Source organism: Siphateles boraxobius, unplaced genomic scaffold (genome assembly GCF_051911475.1).
Source record: "Siphateles boraxobius isolate OS27281-9 unplaced genomic scaffold, OSU_SipBor_1 66, whole genome shotgun sequence".
Taxonomy (NCBI): Eukaryota; Metazoa; Chordata; class Actinopteri; order Cypriniformes; family Leuciscidae; genus Siphateles; species Siphateles boraxobius.
In genome coordinates, this window is record NW_027509193.1 from 7,180,404 (window position 1) to 7,195,717 (window position 15,314).

The window sequence follows — 15,314 nt, forward strand, 5'->3', positions numbered from 1 at the left end:
CAAGAGAACATCAAAGCAGTGAATAACAGGTAAAAGCTGCACTCTGAACTTATCCTTATGTTTTTTATGTACCTTGGCCTCCTGCCATAGCCTACCTATATGTACTAAAGGGAATTGTTTACCTTTCTCCATAATCGCAGTATAGGTGCGACATTGAGTCAGATACAGAGGCCAGGGTATAGTGGCGGCTGTGAGGATATGATGCATGTTTGTGTATTAATATTAGGCAACTAATATAATTAAATTCATTATAGATTGGTAGGTGAATTCAAGTTGATTGGGACACTTTTTACAAGTCATCTCCATGGCAAAAAGTGTCCCAATCACCCTGAATTCACCATATATTATAAATGTTCATTATTACTATTGTTATTATGTTAGCCTACTAAAGAAATTTTCTTTAAATCAACTTATTGTCTGAGACACAGTGGCTTGTTGACCTAAGCCAATATAGACCAATATAGGCTATATATGAGCATTATACAAAATCAGATTAAGATCACACAGATTACAGAAATTGATAAAACGAAACTTTAACGACATCGAAAAACAATTTCTGTCATAGACCAACATTTCTTTGTTAGACGGGTTATTATATCACATTATATAACGTTACTGCCCTCTAGAGGTCTGAACCAAACACCAAAACCATGAACCCACTGAACCTACTCCTACGCCGGAAACCCTCTCCTATTGGACAAAGCTTCTGACATCACATTTGGATGTGGGCGGGGTTGGATGTCCACCGCAGCCTACCTCTTCCGCAAAGAAGCCACCGGAAGAACAAAGACGTACGTTTTTAGCCAAAATCCAAAATATACGCTCTAAATCTGTGACAAAATAGATGGTTTAATTTCTACGAAGAAATAAATTGTTAGTAAAAAAAAATCCACTGTCGGAGAAGATATTTGAACCCTGGCCTGAACTCTATGACGTCAGAGGGTCGTAGGTCACGTGCCCATGCTGTTCGACAGAGGAACATGTTTAACGTGAAAATTACTTGATTTATTGAGATATTAATCTGATCTCAAAAAAGAAGATACTAATACAGGTGTAAACAATCATGTCGGACCTCAAGATTAATAAGAAGTTCGCAGAAAAATATGAGAAATATCGTCAGAAAGAAGAACTGCAGAGACGTAAGTTATCTAAAAGTCTTACAATTGAAACACAAGCAAGGGCTGTTTACTAGATTTTCAGATATTAATAATCTGCATTTTATTATATGTATATTGTATGTGTTGAATATGGTGAACACTCCCTATATCAATCTTAAACCTTAAATGTGCAGTCATTTATTTGTGTCTCCGTATTGTTGTCGAGTAGCTTAAGTTATGTTTATAACTATTAATATTAACGTTTGTCTATCTTCATAAAGAGAATCTAAGTAGACTATTCTTTGACTTTATAAATACGAAAATCCACCATGGTAACCATAAAGTTACTACAAGTCAAACTCTGGTAAGTTATTAACCACGAATGTTATAAACTAGAAAGTATATATTTTGTAAGCCTGCTTTATATATTAAATATTTATTTATATATATATATATATATATATATATATATATATATATATATATCATAATTTGACACTAACAACGAACAATGTAGGTAGTATTTTCACAACACTGAGAGACACAACTTGGGCTTGCGCTACATTTCTCCTTTTGTGTCATACGGGCAATTATACATTTCAATTTTGGAGTTAACTGTGCATTTGAATCTGTTAATTTAAATAAAGTTTAAATCTGTGTGCTTATTTTGAATGTTCCAGTGAAGGACCGTTACGGAGACCAGGATGAGGAGAATTCATCTGGCTCGTCTGACTCGGACTCTGATGAGAGCGAAGTGGTAAAATATTCAGCACTTTCTTGTTTGAAACCCCTTTGCCAACATCATACCCAGGTTTCCATGTCTAATACTCTGCTAAATGATTATATAGGAGCTGGACCCAAAGTTGGACAGGGATTTTTACAGAACGCTCTCGCTTCTGAAGAAGAAGGATCCAAAAATCTATCAGAAAGATGCAAAGTTCTACACCGAGGACAGTATGTAAAGTATCTTCACTTTTTGATCTTCTACTCTGGTTGAAGGAGACTGTACTGATTTCAGCACACTGTGATTTTATCTGTGTCTTAATAAACAGCATCTGGATTAGGCAGCGATGAGCAACCGTCCACTTCGAAAAAGTCAGAGAAACCCATGTTCTTGAAGGACTATGAGAGGAAGATCATCCTGGAGAGAGGAGGGTAAGAAATCATGTGTTTATAAATGATGAAAGCTGTGGCTGTATTTACATATCTTTTAATAATTAAATTAAAGTGCAAATGGTGGAAGCATTATGACAATCAATTATAGTATTTAGATAACTGATCTGTTTCATGTTCTGATTGGGTGTATATTATAAATATGTTAGAAAATATGATGATGATGAGGATGGCAGTGCTGATGAAGAAGTCTCCAAACAGATGCTGGAGGTAATTATACTTCAGATATACTTTGTTGAAAGCCAATGCAGAATGAAAATTGACCTTGTTTACTTTTTTAATATGAAAATGTTACTGGTCTTATTGAGCACAATTAATCTATGCACATCATGTCATGTAAAAAAACAAAAACTTAAGACTATGATTTTTAAGCATTATTTTTCTTGTTGAATGTTGTTTTATTATTATGAAATACTTTAATTTGCAGAAGCAAAATAGGTTGCGAATGTATTTTCACGTTGACATTCAAAATTGTGTTTGGATGTCAAAGGGTCTCTTAAGATTTTAATTGTGTTAGGATCTTGTAGAATGACAGATACAATTAAAGCTCAAGTCTGTACCTTCTAGCGGTTAAGAAACAGAGCTGCCATGCGTCTTGCGGAAGAATATTGTACCCGGAGCTACTTCTCTCCATTTATGCCTATGACGAGTCACGCAGGTACTGGGCTACTCCGCAGTAGTACCAGTCTAAAATAGTCTGAATATAAACACTTATTATAGGTGTACCGTAGTGATTCAGGATAGGACAAAACACAGTTTGGAAAATGGATTATGTCATGTCTATGTCTATGTCAATGAATGAATCATGATGTACTCGCTTACTATATACATTTTGTAAATTTTTAACAAAAAGTTACAGACTGCAGCTTTAATTCAAATGGAAATTTGGACTTGGTTTTTAAAGGAATAGTTCTCTTAAAAATGAAATTCATTGTTTGTTTACTCACCCTCAAGTTGCTTCAAACCTGTATGAATTTCTTTCTTCTGCTGAACACAAAGGAAGATATTATGAAGAATGTTGGTAACCAAACAGTTGATGGACCCCATTGACTTGGATTCTATGGATTCCACTGTCTGGTTACTGACATTTTTCAAAATATTTTCTTTTGACATGAAGGTGAGTAAATGATGACAGAATTATCATTTTTAAGTTAACTATTCCTTTATGATATTTTTTTTTTCACTCATTCAAGTGGCTTCTTCAGTATCTAAACCTGCTTCATGTCTAACATATAATAAATAAGTGAATGTGTTTGTGTTTGTATTCCAGAGAGCTGCATCTCCCACCTATATCCAAGAACAGAAGGATCTGCAGGAAAGGTAGATTGGAGATTGTCTTTTCATCATTATCTGTTTGTTTGCAATTACTTAGCTGTCTATGTGTCATTTATCAATTTTGAGAAAGAGGGGTTGTTCAGTCAAAGTAAAAATTCTGTCACCATCAGTGTTTTAGGGTAACGCATAACAAGTGACGTGGGTTACATAATCAGATTACTTTTTTTCAAGTAACTAGTAAAGTAACAAATTGCTTTTAAATTTACAACAAAATATCCGAGTTACTTTTTAAAATAAGTTATGCAAGTTACTTTGCTTTCCTATTTATCGACTGACAGCTCTCTATATATATTTGTAACATTACTTTTAATAGTAACTTTTCTCAACACTGGTTAGCATTTATTTACCCTCAAGTTGTTCCAAACCTGTATGAAATATTTCCTACATGGAAATGGAGAAAAGAAAGACATATTGATTGAAACTACATGAGAGTGAGTAAATAATGACAGATTCATATAATTCATTCCATTACTATATGTTTTACTTGAGCCTTTACTTTAATTTGGCAGTTTGCGGAAGTTTGTGCAAGACAGTGATGAAGAGGACAGTGATGGTGACGGACAGCTGCTGACGCGGAGAACCAAAACACAAGATGAGAAGGTGCTGAAACTGATAGTCACTTACATGCTGTAGTTGATTTTCTGGATATTAAAGTCTGATATTGGATAATTGTGTAAAATTAAATCAAACTTTTCTTTGTGCTTGTCTTTTCCTGCTTTCTTAAGGACAAAGAGGAAGCCGACTATGTGGAATGGCTGAAGGGTCAGTCAGAGCTGGAGGGGCCGGAGGAAGTTAAGGACATGGTCAGTGTCTTGTTCTGGATTGAAGATGTTTTTAGGATGTAATAGTTGATAACTATAGGCTTTACTCACTCTTGCTTATTTTATGATTGGATGTTGCCCGGGCTAATTTCGATATAAATCCAGAAATACTTGCGAGATTACTGGAACGACCCCCAGCTGGATGAGAAAGAGTCTTTCCTGCGAGACTACATGCTCAACAAGAGATACCTGGAGGAGGATGAAGAAGAAGAAGAGAGGTGGGTTTTGTTTGGAGTATTACAGAATTGAGTCAGTAAGTAATGCAAATACATGAACAAATAGCCTTTCAGATGCGAGCTCTGTGACTGTGTAATTCTATGTAAATGTACAGTACACTACTGTTCATATGTTTGGGGTCGGTACGATTTTTTTGTTTTACAAAATAAGTCTCTTCTGCTTTCCAAGGCTGGATTTATTTGATCATAAAAACAGTACTATTGTGAAATATTAACAATATAAAATAACTAATCAGTGTTTTGAAATGTAATTTATTTCTGTGATTTTCAGCATATTCCTCCAGTTTTAAGTGTCGCATGATCCTTTAGAAGTCATTCTAATATTATGATTTGATTTCTTCTTATTATTATCAATGCTGTATTTTCAACAGTTGCTTCATATTCTTTAATAAATTGAAAGTTCAAAAGAAAAGCATTTAAAAAAAAATCTTTTGTAACATTATAATGGTCTTCACTGCCAATTTTAATCAATTTAATGTATCATTTCTGAATAAAAGTATTAATTTATTTTCTTTTTTAAATCGTGCTGTTCCCAAAGGTTTGAACGGTAGTGTAAGTATCTCTATCTGTGAATGTTTTTAGGATCCCCACCTACAATGAGCTGATGCAGGATGACATGGATGACTCGGAGGATGAAGGAGAATCATTCCTGCATAAACAGGAAGACTTTGAGAGGCAATACAACTTCCGCTTTGAGGAGCCTGATGCTGGAAAGGTAAGAGGATGTCAACATCAGCCTGATTTGTTCTTTGTTCTGTTAAATGCCCATGTGAGTGTCTTCGTGAAGAGCAAAGCTCTTTCTTATGGCCATTACCCATGAACCCTCTATTCCTCCCCAGGTCAAAACATATCCACGCAACATTGCCACATCTGTCCGAAGCAAAGATGACAGAAGAAAGAGGAAGAGGGAGGAGGTTAAAGAGAGGAAGAAAAAGGTAAACTATCATTTTGAGAAACTTTGCGGTTTATTTGAATCATAAAAAAGTCTCACGCTTACCAAGCCTGCATTTATTGGATCAAAAATACATTAAAACAATAACATTGTAAAATATTATTATAATTTAAAATAACTGTTTTCTATTTGATTATCCTTTCAAATGTAATTGATGTCAAAGCTGAATTTTCTGCATCATTACTCCAATCTTTTCATGCAAGTAGGTTCAGAATCAGATTTGTTTAATTCCATACAATTCCCATTCCTAACATCCTGTAGGAGAAGGAACAGAAGCAGCAACAGCTGAAGGAACTGAAGAACCTGAAGCGAGCCGAGATCATGGACAAACTGAAGCATCTGCAGGAACTGACAGGAAATGAGCAGCTGGCCTTCAGTGACGTTGACCTGCAGGGAGACTTTGACCCCCAGCAACATGACCGACTCATGCAGGTGGGGGAGAAATTACCCATTAAATAAACTGTAGGTCTGGAACATAACTGCATGTCAAGAGTCATCTAAAGTCACAGCTTATGATGAAAATAATTTGCATTTAGCTATTTGAAATTTACGTCAAGCTGCATGTACTTTCATGGACTTGATTTCTCACATTCTTCATTCTCATCTGCAGAAGTTCTTTGGGGATGAATACTATGGAGAGGAAGAGGACGAGAAGCCACAGTTTGATGCCGATGATGATTTAGAAGGTAACATTGTGTCTCTAGTAGTGCTGCACGATTGTGGGTGAATCATGTAACACTAGCCAAAGGATGACAAAAAAATAACAGATGCTGCGTTAATTACGTTAACAGCCCTAATTTGTTTATTTCATATAAAATCGCCACTTTTTGCGTCATATAATCGCATAGGCTTGACATTGCGATTGCGATATGATTAATCGTGTAGCACTAGTCTCTTGGATGGATGTTCACATGCATATTTCCTTTTTTGAAAGAAATTAATACTTTTATTAAGCAAGGAAAGTAATGATGCTGAAAATTCAGCTTTACCATCAGAGGAATAAGTTACATTTTACATAATATTGAAATAGAAAACAGTCATTTTAAATAAAATTTCATATATTACTGTTATTACAGTATTTTGATCAAATAAATGCGGCATTGGTGAGCATAAAAGTCTTCTTTTACAAATATTTAAAAAATCTTACTGACCCCAAACTATTGAAACTTTTTTTGATGATGTTTTTTTTTTTTTCGTGTTGTGAATGTTGTGTTTGGTTAGAAAATTGGAACTGGGATACATGGGTGGGAAACGAGGAGAATGAGGAAGAGGAAGAGAATACTATGGAGGAAGACAATCAGCCCAACTGTGAAGATCCTGACTTTATAGTAAGATTGTTTCTCATTGAGGCACAAATGCAACAGCAAACTATTGTATGGCGTCCGCTTCTAATCACACTTGAATTTTTTTTTAATAGATGGATGCTGACTATGACCCAAGTCAACAGCCCGTTTCTAAAAAGAAGAGAAAGAAAGTGAGAGAGGAGAAGAAAAAGAAGACCAAAGAGGATGCCCCTCTCATGGGAAAGAAGAGGAAGAAGTCCCATTTTTCTGAGATCATCAACAAAAATAAGCCCGTCTTTGATCCAAGTGAGTGTTAGATGTTTAAAACTGATGTAATGTCTAGTTTTCAAACAGGACACTGTCATTGGTCGAACAAAAAAAAAAATCCCCCCAAAAATGTACACACTTGTATTCATAGATAATCCCTGGTGTAATCCTAAAATCTTATTTGTCCTGGTCATGTTTCCAGAGGAGAAGACCTTTGAGCAGTATTTGGACGAGTACTATAAACTGGACTATGAGGACATCATTGATGACTTGCCATGCAGATTTCGCTACAGAGAAGTTGTACCGAATGACTTCGGCCTGTCCACTGATGAGGTGAGGAGCTGCGAGCAACAGTAATGCCGGGATGATCATTGACTGATGATGATTGAGTTCTGTGCTGATGAGCTGCGATTGTGTCTGACCTGGTATTGCTGTTCCTTCGGGAATAACTCTGACCAGGGTCTGAGGACTGTAATCTTCTCTCTGAACAGATCTGCTTTAAAGACCACCATTGTAGATTAGCGTTTGTCTCACATTTAGACCGTAGAGGATTTGAGAGCTGTATGTTTTAGCTACAAGTAAATCTTTCATTGCTGGTGCCTGAGCTTTATATGGAATTTGATGAAGGATGCACAATTTATCTGAAACATATGGTCAGTTGTCATTGTCAAAACTATTGATTTAATAATAATTAATAATTACAGTGTTGTATTACTTATTACTATATATATATATATATATGCGCACACACACACACACACACAACCATCCAAAAGTTTGGGGTTTGATTTATACTTTTATTCAGCAAAGTAAAGTGACAGTAAAGATGTAGAAATATTTTACACACACATACGCTATTTTCTATTTCTATTTATAGAAATAGAAATGGGTTTCTCGGTAGAAATAGGTTTCTATTTCAATTATAAATGCTTTTCATCTGAACTTCCTATTAAACAAACACTCCTAAAAATGTATCACGTTTTCCACAACAATATTAAGCAGCAACTGTTGTTGTTGTTTTTACATTGATGATAATAAGAAATGTCTCCTGATCATCAAGTCATCAAATTATAATGATTTCTGAAGGATCATGTGACACTGAAGACTGGAGTAATGATGCTGAAAATTCAGCTTTACCATCACAGGAATAAAATATATTTTTAAAATACATTAAAATTATTTTAATTGGAATCATATCTCACAATTTTACTTATTTTACTTTATTAATGATCAAATAAATGCAGCCTCAGAGCAAAAGAGACTTCTCTCAAAACATTAAACGGAAGTATTAATCGATTTTTTTTCTCTCTCTCATTTATTTGTAATAAACAGGAAAATAATTATTATGAGGCACAGAATTGTTTCTGGTTTAATACAGATAACTTATCATTAATTATTCTCTTGACTTATTTACTAGTATCTTATTGAGGGGGAAAAAATCAGAAATCATCTGGCTAATATTTCCATGTTATTCTCACCTGAACCTCTTTCCATAGGTCCTGAAAGCAGATGAAAAGGAGTTGAACCGCTGGTGCTCACTGAGAAAGACCTGCATGTACAGGTAGCGTACAGTAGTTTCTGTCATTGATATAAATACCCAGGAACTGTTCTGAAGTTTTGGAATATATAGTGATAATAATTATGTGGGGGAAATACCTTCAGCTAAATAAATAGGTCATAAACATTTTGAGTTTCCAATTATTTTCTTGTTTTTCTTGATTATTCTTCTGCCCTGGAATAAATTGATGCGTTTTGCTTTATTTTTCCTTGTTTAGGTCAGAGAGGGATGAACATTGTGACGTGAAGAACTTCCAGATCAAAGCACAGAATATCAAGAAGAAACAGCAAGTGTTTGTGTCTCTGTATAATGAGTGAGTGTCCCTTTAAACATCATAGTAAAAAAAACAGAACCTTCAGGCTCGACAATAAGGACGGCTCGATAGCCCAGGGCAAGCGTATACGTCACTCGGGACAGTTGATGCAACTGTGGCTTGCCCGATTGGGCCGCTGCAGCATCACGAAAGTTTATCATTTGCACATGTTTTTAAGCCTTGCCAATTTAAATATTCAAGCGCAAGAAGACACGAAACTCAGAACTAATTCAAGAGAACTCAGTTCAATAGTGAGAGAAGTTTTGCTTGTCCACACATTCGAAGCTCACTCTTCTCAGACAGCGTGCGAATGCTGTCGTCTTGCGATTGACATATTCACACAAAATTGCTTCAAAAAACACCGGACTCGGCGAGTATCCTAGTAAACATAGTCTGTTATATCTTAAGTGAACAATAAGTTATTTAAATAAAATGCACGTGTAACATTATATGGGATCCCTGCGGCTCTTAAAGTGACAGCAGCCTAATAAACCTGCTCCTGTCTTTGTTTTAATGTTAATCAATCACTTACTGCTCTTGACTGAATAACTTTAATAAGAATTAACCTATATATAATTTATACAGTGAAGACTGTATGCAGTTCTATTTTACATTGGATTATTGATTTTCTCTACCTGAAAATTACTATTAGACTTACCTGAAAAACATGGAAAGCAGTGTTTATTTAATTTGTATTTTTGTTCTATTTGTGCTATTGCTCATAATTTGATTATTTGTTCTTATTTTATTACTGACAGTTTACTTACCTTTAACAATATTTGAAATGTATATAAGTTAAGCTAGTAGTTTTTGGTGTCACAACCTTATTTATAAAGGTTGTGGGTCAAAAACAACAAAGACAATAACTTTTATTTATTTTATTACAACTTTTGTGTTGAAGCCAGTGAAAATTTTGTCTGGGCAAGTAAAAATGTGAAAAAAAATAGAAAAAATCCTTGAACCTCATACAAATGATACTGAGCTTTGCACCAGTTTACATTTTAAAAATGCTTTTCTGAGAACCATGTTCTCCTCCCATCAAATAAGCACTTGTGTATTTGTGTTTTATTACCCAGGAACGCTGGTGAGGAGGAGCTGATGGAGTCTAAGGGGAAGGTGGGTAAGAAGACGAGGGATCGTCTAAAGCAGTCCGAGGTCACGATGGAGAAGAGAGATCTGACAGACGAGACATCTGAAAGCCTTCCAGAGCAAGCAGACATCAAGGACCTCAAAGAAGTCACTGCAAAGGACGAAGGGGAGGATGACGAGGAGTTCTTGGTTCCTAAGAAACAGATGAAGCCGGAAGAGACTGCAGTAACCCCGAAAGAGGAGGTGGCCAGTAAAAGGACAGACAAACCTAAATGGCCTAAAAAGAAAACAAGGCGGCCAGGTGGACGCCTGCTTTCCAGATCCATGACGGTGAAGATGGCTGGCCGAGAGTTCAGCAGACAGAGACTCCAAGCCTACGGCCTGAATCCAAAGAGACTCTACTTTAGAGAGCTGTACAGACAGAAACGGAAAGAACGAGAAAAAAAGGAAAAGCAGCAGAAAAACAGCAAACCATGAGGCTGACATTAAATGCCATTTTGAGTTGGAGTTTTTCATGAAAAAAAAAAGTTAATGAGTGGGACCAGAAACTGTCTTTCTAATTTTAACACTGCTTTAATCTGGAAAGTTTTCAGTTCATCATTGTTACCTGAATGTTTTATCTATTATTAGAAATGTATAAAAGAGAGTTGTTGTGGAAATAAAGACAGTTCTTTTCACATTTGTTTTCTTCATGTTTTGCTTTGACCACTTTACTGTTGCGAACGGAAAAATATTGCACTTTAGTCTTCATCCTTAGTTTATAAGTTATTTCAGACTCCCTTTTAAAATAAAACAAATTTTCAAAGTAGAATTTTATTTAAATTTAATTCAAAGATTTTTTGTTGTTGTTGTTTGTCAAAATGAGAAGTAAAACAAGTTTGGTTAGTGAAAAAGTAAACCATGACGTTGTAGCTGATTATCCCCTAGACAGTAAAGGGTAATCCACATAGACATAATAAATACGTCTATGGTTTTGACTTGACAAGCCATATTTAGGTGTCGCACACAGTTGCCTGACTGAAATTGAGTCGTTTTGAAAAATAACCTTAAACGGGTTAGATGGGCACATAATAAATTTTATATATGATGTGCTATATTAAAGAAATGAACGTGATTAGTTTAAACAAATGCTTGAGGTATTGAGGCTGGTTTTTATTCAGGCGCGGCTGGGGAACGCGCGCCAAACAGCCACCAGTTTGAAATCCGGATAAACAGCGCATGCATTGGGTGAGACTATTTACTCAGAAAAACATTGCAGAACATCGCTATATTGTACATTTTCATTGATATTTGTTATGTGGATCAGTGTTTTAAACGCTAGACTGACTGATTAAAGAAAACATGTATTTTTGAACGCGTTATTGTGTGGTTGTTTTTGGCAGGTTTGTTTTTGAGTTGTTGTTTGTGTTTGCTCAAGTTTGTGGTTTTAATATAAATTATTCACCATTCGTATTAGACTATATATTTTAACACCTAACAGAGCTACTAACTAATGATTTGCTGTGTTATAAACATTCACCGATATTGTACATCCATTTTTAATTCCTTGCTAACTTTAATGTTTGGTTTTGTGTGATGTAACGTTAGGCTATACTACATTGTGATTGTTTTTATAAGTTTCTTTTTATTTATGAGCATGGTTTTGATAAATTTGTAAAAAATGACACTGCAAGCATCAATAAGAGTATTTTGAGAGCTCTGTATGCCGTTTACACAGTTACATTATTAACGTTACAGCTGTAGAATTTCCAACATGTTGCAATTGAAGAAACCTCGACATTTAATGAAACATATACATTTTTCTAGAAAACTTACATTGCTAAAGGTAAAAACATTAATTTTGTGGTAATGCCATGAACTGTAAAAAAACAACAACTAATAAATATTGTTGAGGCCCGAATAATACTCTTTACAAGCAAAACTGTTTAGTGGTTTGGTTAAAAATAAATTTACTATAACTCAAACGTAGTCATTTTTTGTTAATAGTATAACAGATCTGTTTTTGTATCTCATCTCTGCTCTAGTGTTTAATCTTCTTTTTTTTAACATGACATTTATTGCATACTATGAGTATAGTTGACTCTATGGCAAGTTGCTTGTTTTGTTCCTCATATGTAAGTTGCTTTGGATGAAAGTATCCTTTTTTCTGCAGAAATATAATTAATGCAGACATGTCACAGAACGAAGAGATGCAAGATGACGTCCTTGAGAAATCCGGGGAAACATTGATTGAGTTCATCAAGAGCAGCAAAGCAGAGAACGCACTTCGAGGAGCAAGAGAAAACCTGCAGGAGTTCTTTGACCACCACATCAAGACCAAGAAGACTACAACCGAGATCTTAAATGGTATTACTTCAGTACTAATATTAACTTTTAACTTGCTTATGAATATTAACTGATAAAATTAGCGTTAAAAAGCAATTAATTACTATATTGTAGTCACTCGACCATATTTGTCACATGTCCCAATCATGTTGCATGTTTAATTCTAATAAGAAAATAAACATGGTTATTTCGTGTTTTTAAAGTCACCATGAAATCAGATGTCTGCATGTGAGATCGACCAATAGCAAACTATAACCATCCAATCAATTCCCCATGGACAAAATCAAGTCCCATCCGACCTTTTCTTTGTTCCAGAAGCCGTTTCACGCGTATTTAATGTAACAATAAGGTGGAAAAGTCGTATTTATGTAACAATAAGGTGGAAAAGTGTGCTGCATTTTTCGTTCCATGCTGACTTTAATCTAGTTTTGATCAAAATAAATAATAAATCAAGGAAAAGATGCTAAAAGTCATGTTGCTAATTTTACACCTCAATGGAAATGGAAGGTTTAGGCATGTTGCATTGTGGGATACTGTTTTGCGCAATCCCAGTACAATGCTGAACATTTTGGCAAATGAGCACTAAACATTTGGATATTAAAAAAATGTTAAACTTGAAACGTTTCTCTGTGTTTAAGATCTTGTGCATGCAGAGGAAGTGGTCGGCCACATGCTTCTGGATTTAGAGCGGCAGAAGAGCCAGATGGTGCAGGAGATCGAGAGGATGGAGCAGGAAGTGCAGCGGAGTCTGTCCAAAAGCCAAATCCTGGACTCAGAGCAGGAGTATCCTTCCCAAAACCTGAACCAGAACCTGCTCTTCTGGCCATATTTATTTACATTACTGTAGACGTCAGATGACCAAGAAACATTATACATTTGATGCACACAGACTTTGTGGTTGCTGAATGTGTAATTCTAGCGCATCACCAATCACACGCTCTAACTATGAGTTTTTAGATAAAATCTAATTCATTTACTCAAGTTGTTTCAAACTTGTGTGAATTTCTTTCTTCTGCTGAACACAAAAGAGGATATTTTGAAGAATGCTGGTATCAGACAGTTGATGGACCCCATTGACTTCCATATAATTATTATTTTCCATACTTTGGAAGTCAATGGGGCCCTGGGTTATTTGGTTACCCATATTTTTAAAAAAATCTTTTGTGTTCAACGGAAGAAGAAAAAACTCATACTGGTTTGGAACAACTTGAGGGCGAGTAAATGATGACAGATTAATTTTGGGGCTAACTATCCCTTTAATAAATCATGAGTGTTGTTTCAGTTGCTTTTCGATTATGCACATTGTTCTTTGTTTGCTTGTTCGCTCGATGTGTTTTTCTCCTTAACTGGTGGGTCAGATTCTTACAGAAAGAGTTGGAAAAACTTAGAGATGCTGAGCAAGAAATTCAAACCCTGCAACAGGAAGTGGACGAGGACACAACTGAGGTCATTCCTTCAGCTATGTAAGAACTGGACTGGCTTTAGTTCACCTTGTGAGAGTGTATATCTCAAGATCTTGGTATAGTTGGGACAAAAAGGGTAATCGTCTTAAAGATGTGTGTTTATAATGACAAAGGACTAGATAGTAATGGCTCTACCTGCTGAAATTGTCCAGTTCTCTGCCCTTCAAAAGTTCGGGGTCGGTAAGATTTCTAATGTTCACGGAGGCTGCAATTATTTGACCAAAAATACTGTAAAAATAATAATGTTGTGAAATATTATTACTATTTAAAATAACTGTTTTCTGTTTTAAAATGTATTCCTATGATCAAATCTGAATTTTCAGCATCATTACTCCAGTCTTCAGTGTCACATGATCCTTCAGAAATCATTCTAATAAGATGATTTGATACTCAATAACTCACAACTTCCATTTCATGACGATTTTAATATTTTTGTGGAAACTTACCTTTTTTCAGCATTGTTTGATGAATAGAACAGCATTTATTTGAAAAAAGATTCTTGCAACATTATAAGTGTCTTTACTGTCACTTTTGATCAATGTAATACATCCACCTTGCTAAAAAACAGAAATCTTACGGACCTCAAACTTTTGAACGGTATTGAATTTGGCAATCTTCAGAAATCTTTATTATTATGTTATCAAGTCACAAACGAATGCAGAAGTCATGCAAAGTCGTTGGTCCGATTGTGTGGTAGCCCTACTACAGTGATATGGTGAAGTCTGTATTGCCAGACTGCTTTGAAATCATGTCCACTAAAAACAATCTGTTTTGTATTTTTTTCCCCTGCCCATCTGATTTAGATATATTGCTCAGCTCTATAATAAAGTAACCAAGATAAAGCTGGAGGTGGACCCAGAACCGCACGTACTCAGGGGAGGTAATCCTGACACATTTACTATATATGCGGATGATGAACTTTAGCTTTATATTCTAGACTGTATGTCCCTTTTGTCTCTTGGCAGTTCACTACGGTGCGGACGTGGCAACCCCTATCAACATAGACACATCCACCCGTTCCCCCTGTGAGGTCAGCGATGACCTGTGGAGCCTGGTCAATACTGAATGGTAGACCTGATGCACATGAACCGTGTTCGCTAATTTACTGTTTGTTTTTATATGTGTGTATATATGTGTGTCTATAGACATGTGTTTTAAGTCTGATAATAAATTGGCTTTAATCACTACCTTTTGCATCACACACCACAAGATGTCACTATGCATTCACAAATTACCCCCCACAGACTGAAAATGCTCCTTTTGCATGCTCAGACTGACAGGTTATGATATTTTTTTATTATTCATCCCTTGTTATAAGGATCTCCTACTAATTCCATAGAGCAGAGAATCTGAACTTTTTTTTGCAGATGTTGCACCACACTGGTGGAAACATTACACTAAA

At 35.5% G+C, this 15,314-nt stretch overlaps 2 protein-coding genes and 1 non-coding gene across 3 annotated transcripts; all 3 read left to right on the forward strand.

Annotated features, from left to right (window-relative positions):
• The first annotated feature begins 708 nt into the window (after window positions 1-708).
• Window positions 709-10,801, forward strand: kri1 (KRI1 homolog). The gene is made up of 19 exons (XM_077211899.1): window positions 709-1,139; window positions 1,778-1,854; window positions 1,946-2,051; window positions 2,150-2,252; window positions 2,420-2,480; window positions 3,541-3,590; window positions 4,115-4,205; window positions 4,331-4,408; window positions 4,532-4,644; window positions 5,245-5,377; window positions 5,502-5,597; window positions 5,876-6,046; window positions 6,225-6,300; window positions 6,836-6,942; window positions 7,032-7,203; window positions 7,367-7,497; window positions 8,661-8,725; window positions 8,940-9,035; window positions 10,112-10,801. The coding sequence occupies exons 1-19, from the start codon at window positions 1,064-1,066 to the stop codon at window positions 10,599-10,601; spliced, it is 2,292 nt and encodes a 763-aa protein (XP_077068014.1). The 5' UTR covers window positions 709-1,063; the 3' UTR covers window positions 10,602-10,801.
• Window positions 7,557-7,655, forward strand: LOC143722507 (Z30 small nucleolar RNA). Its single transcript, XR_013196915.1, has one exon. It is a non-coding gene; the product is annotated as a Z30 small nucleolar RNA (small nucleolar RNA).
• Window positions 10,802-11,265: 464 nt separating the features above from the next.
• Window positions 11,266-15,099, forward strand: spc24 (SPC24 component of NDC80 kinetochore complex). The gene is made up of 6 exons (XM_077213810.1): window positions 11,266-11,351; window positions 12,277-12,470; window positions 13,088-13,232; window positions 13,808-13,912; window positions 14,716-14,792; window positions 14,878-15,099. The coding sequence occupies exons 2-6, from the start codon at window positions 12,296-12,298 to the stop codon at window positions 14,982-14,984; spliced, it is 609 nt and encodes a 202-aa protein (XP_077069925.1). The 5' UTR covers window positions 11,266-11,351; window positions 12,277-12,295; the 3' UTR covers window positions 14,985-15,099.
• The last annotated feature ends 215 nt before the right edge of the window (window positions 15,100-15,314 follow it).

Coding starts and splice junctions, on each gene's coding strand:
- kri1 (XM_077211899.1), top strand. CDS start 1,064: ATGTCGGACCTCAAGATTAATAAGAAGTTCGCAGAAAAATATGAGAAA. Junction 6,047..6,224: donor AACATGACCGACTCATGCAG/GTGGGGGAGAAA, acceptor TCTCATCTGCAG/AAGTTCTTTGGGGATGAATA. Junction 8,726..8,939: donor AGAAAGACCTGCATGTACAG/GTAGCGTACAGT, acceptor TTCCTTGTTTAG/GTCAGAGAGGGATGAACATT.
- spc24 (XM_077213810.1), top strand. CDS start 12,296: ATGTCACAGAACGAAGAGATGCAAGATGACGTCCTTGAGAAATCCGGG. Junction 13,913..14,715: donor GAGGTCATTCCTTCAGCTAT/GTAAGAACTGGA, acceptor CATCTGATTTAG/ATATATTGCTCAGCTCTATA. Junction 14,793..14,877: donor ACCGCACGTACTCAGGGGAG/GTAATCCTGACA, acceptor GTCTCTTGGCAG/TTCACTACGGTGCGGACGTG.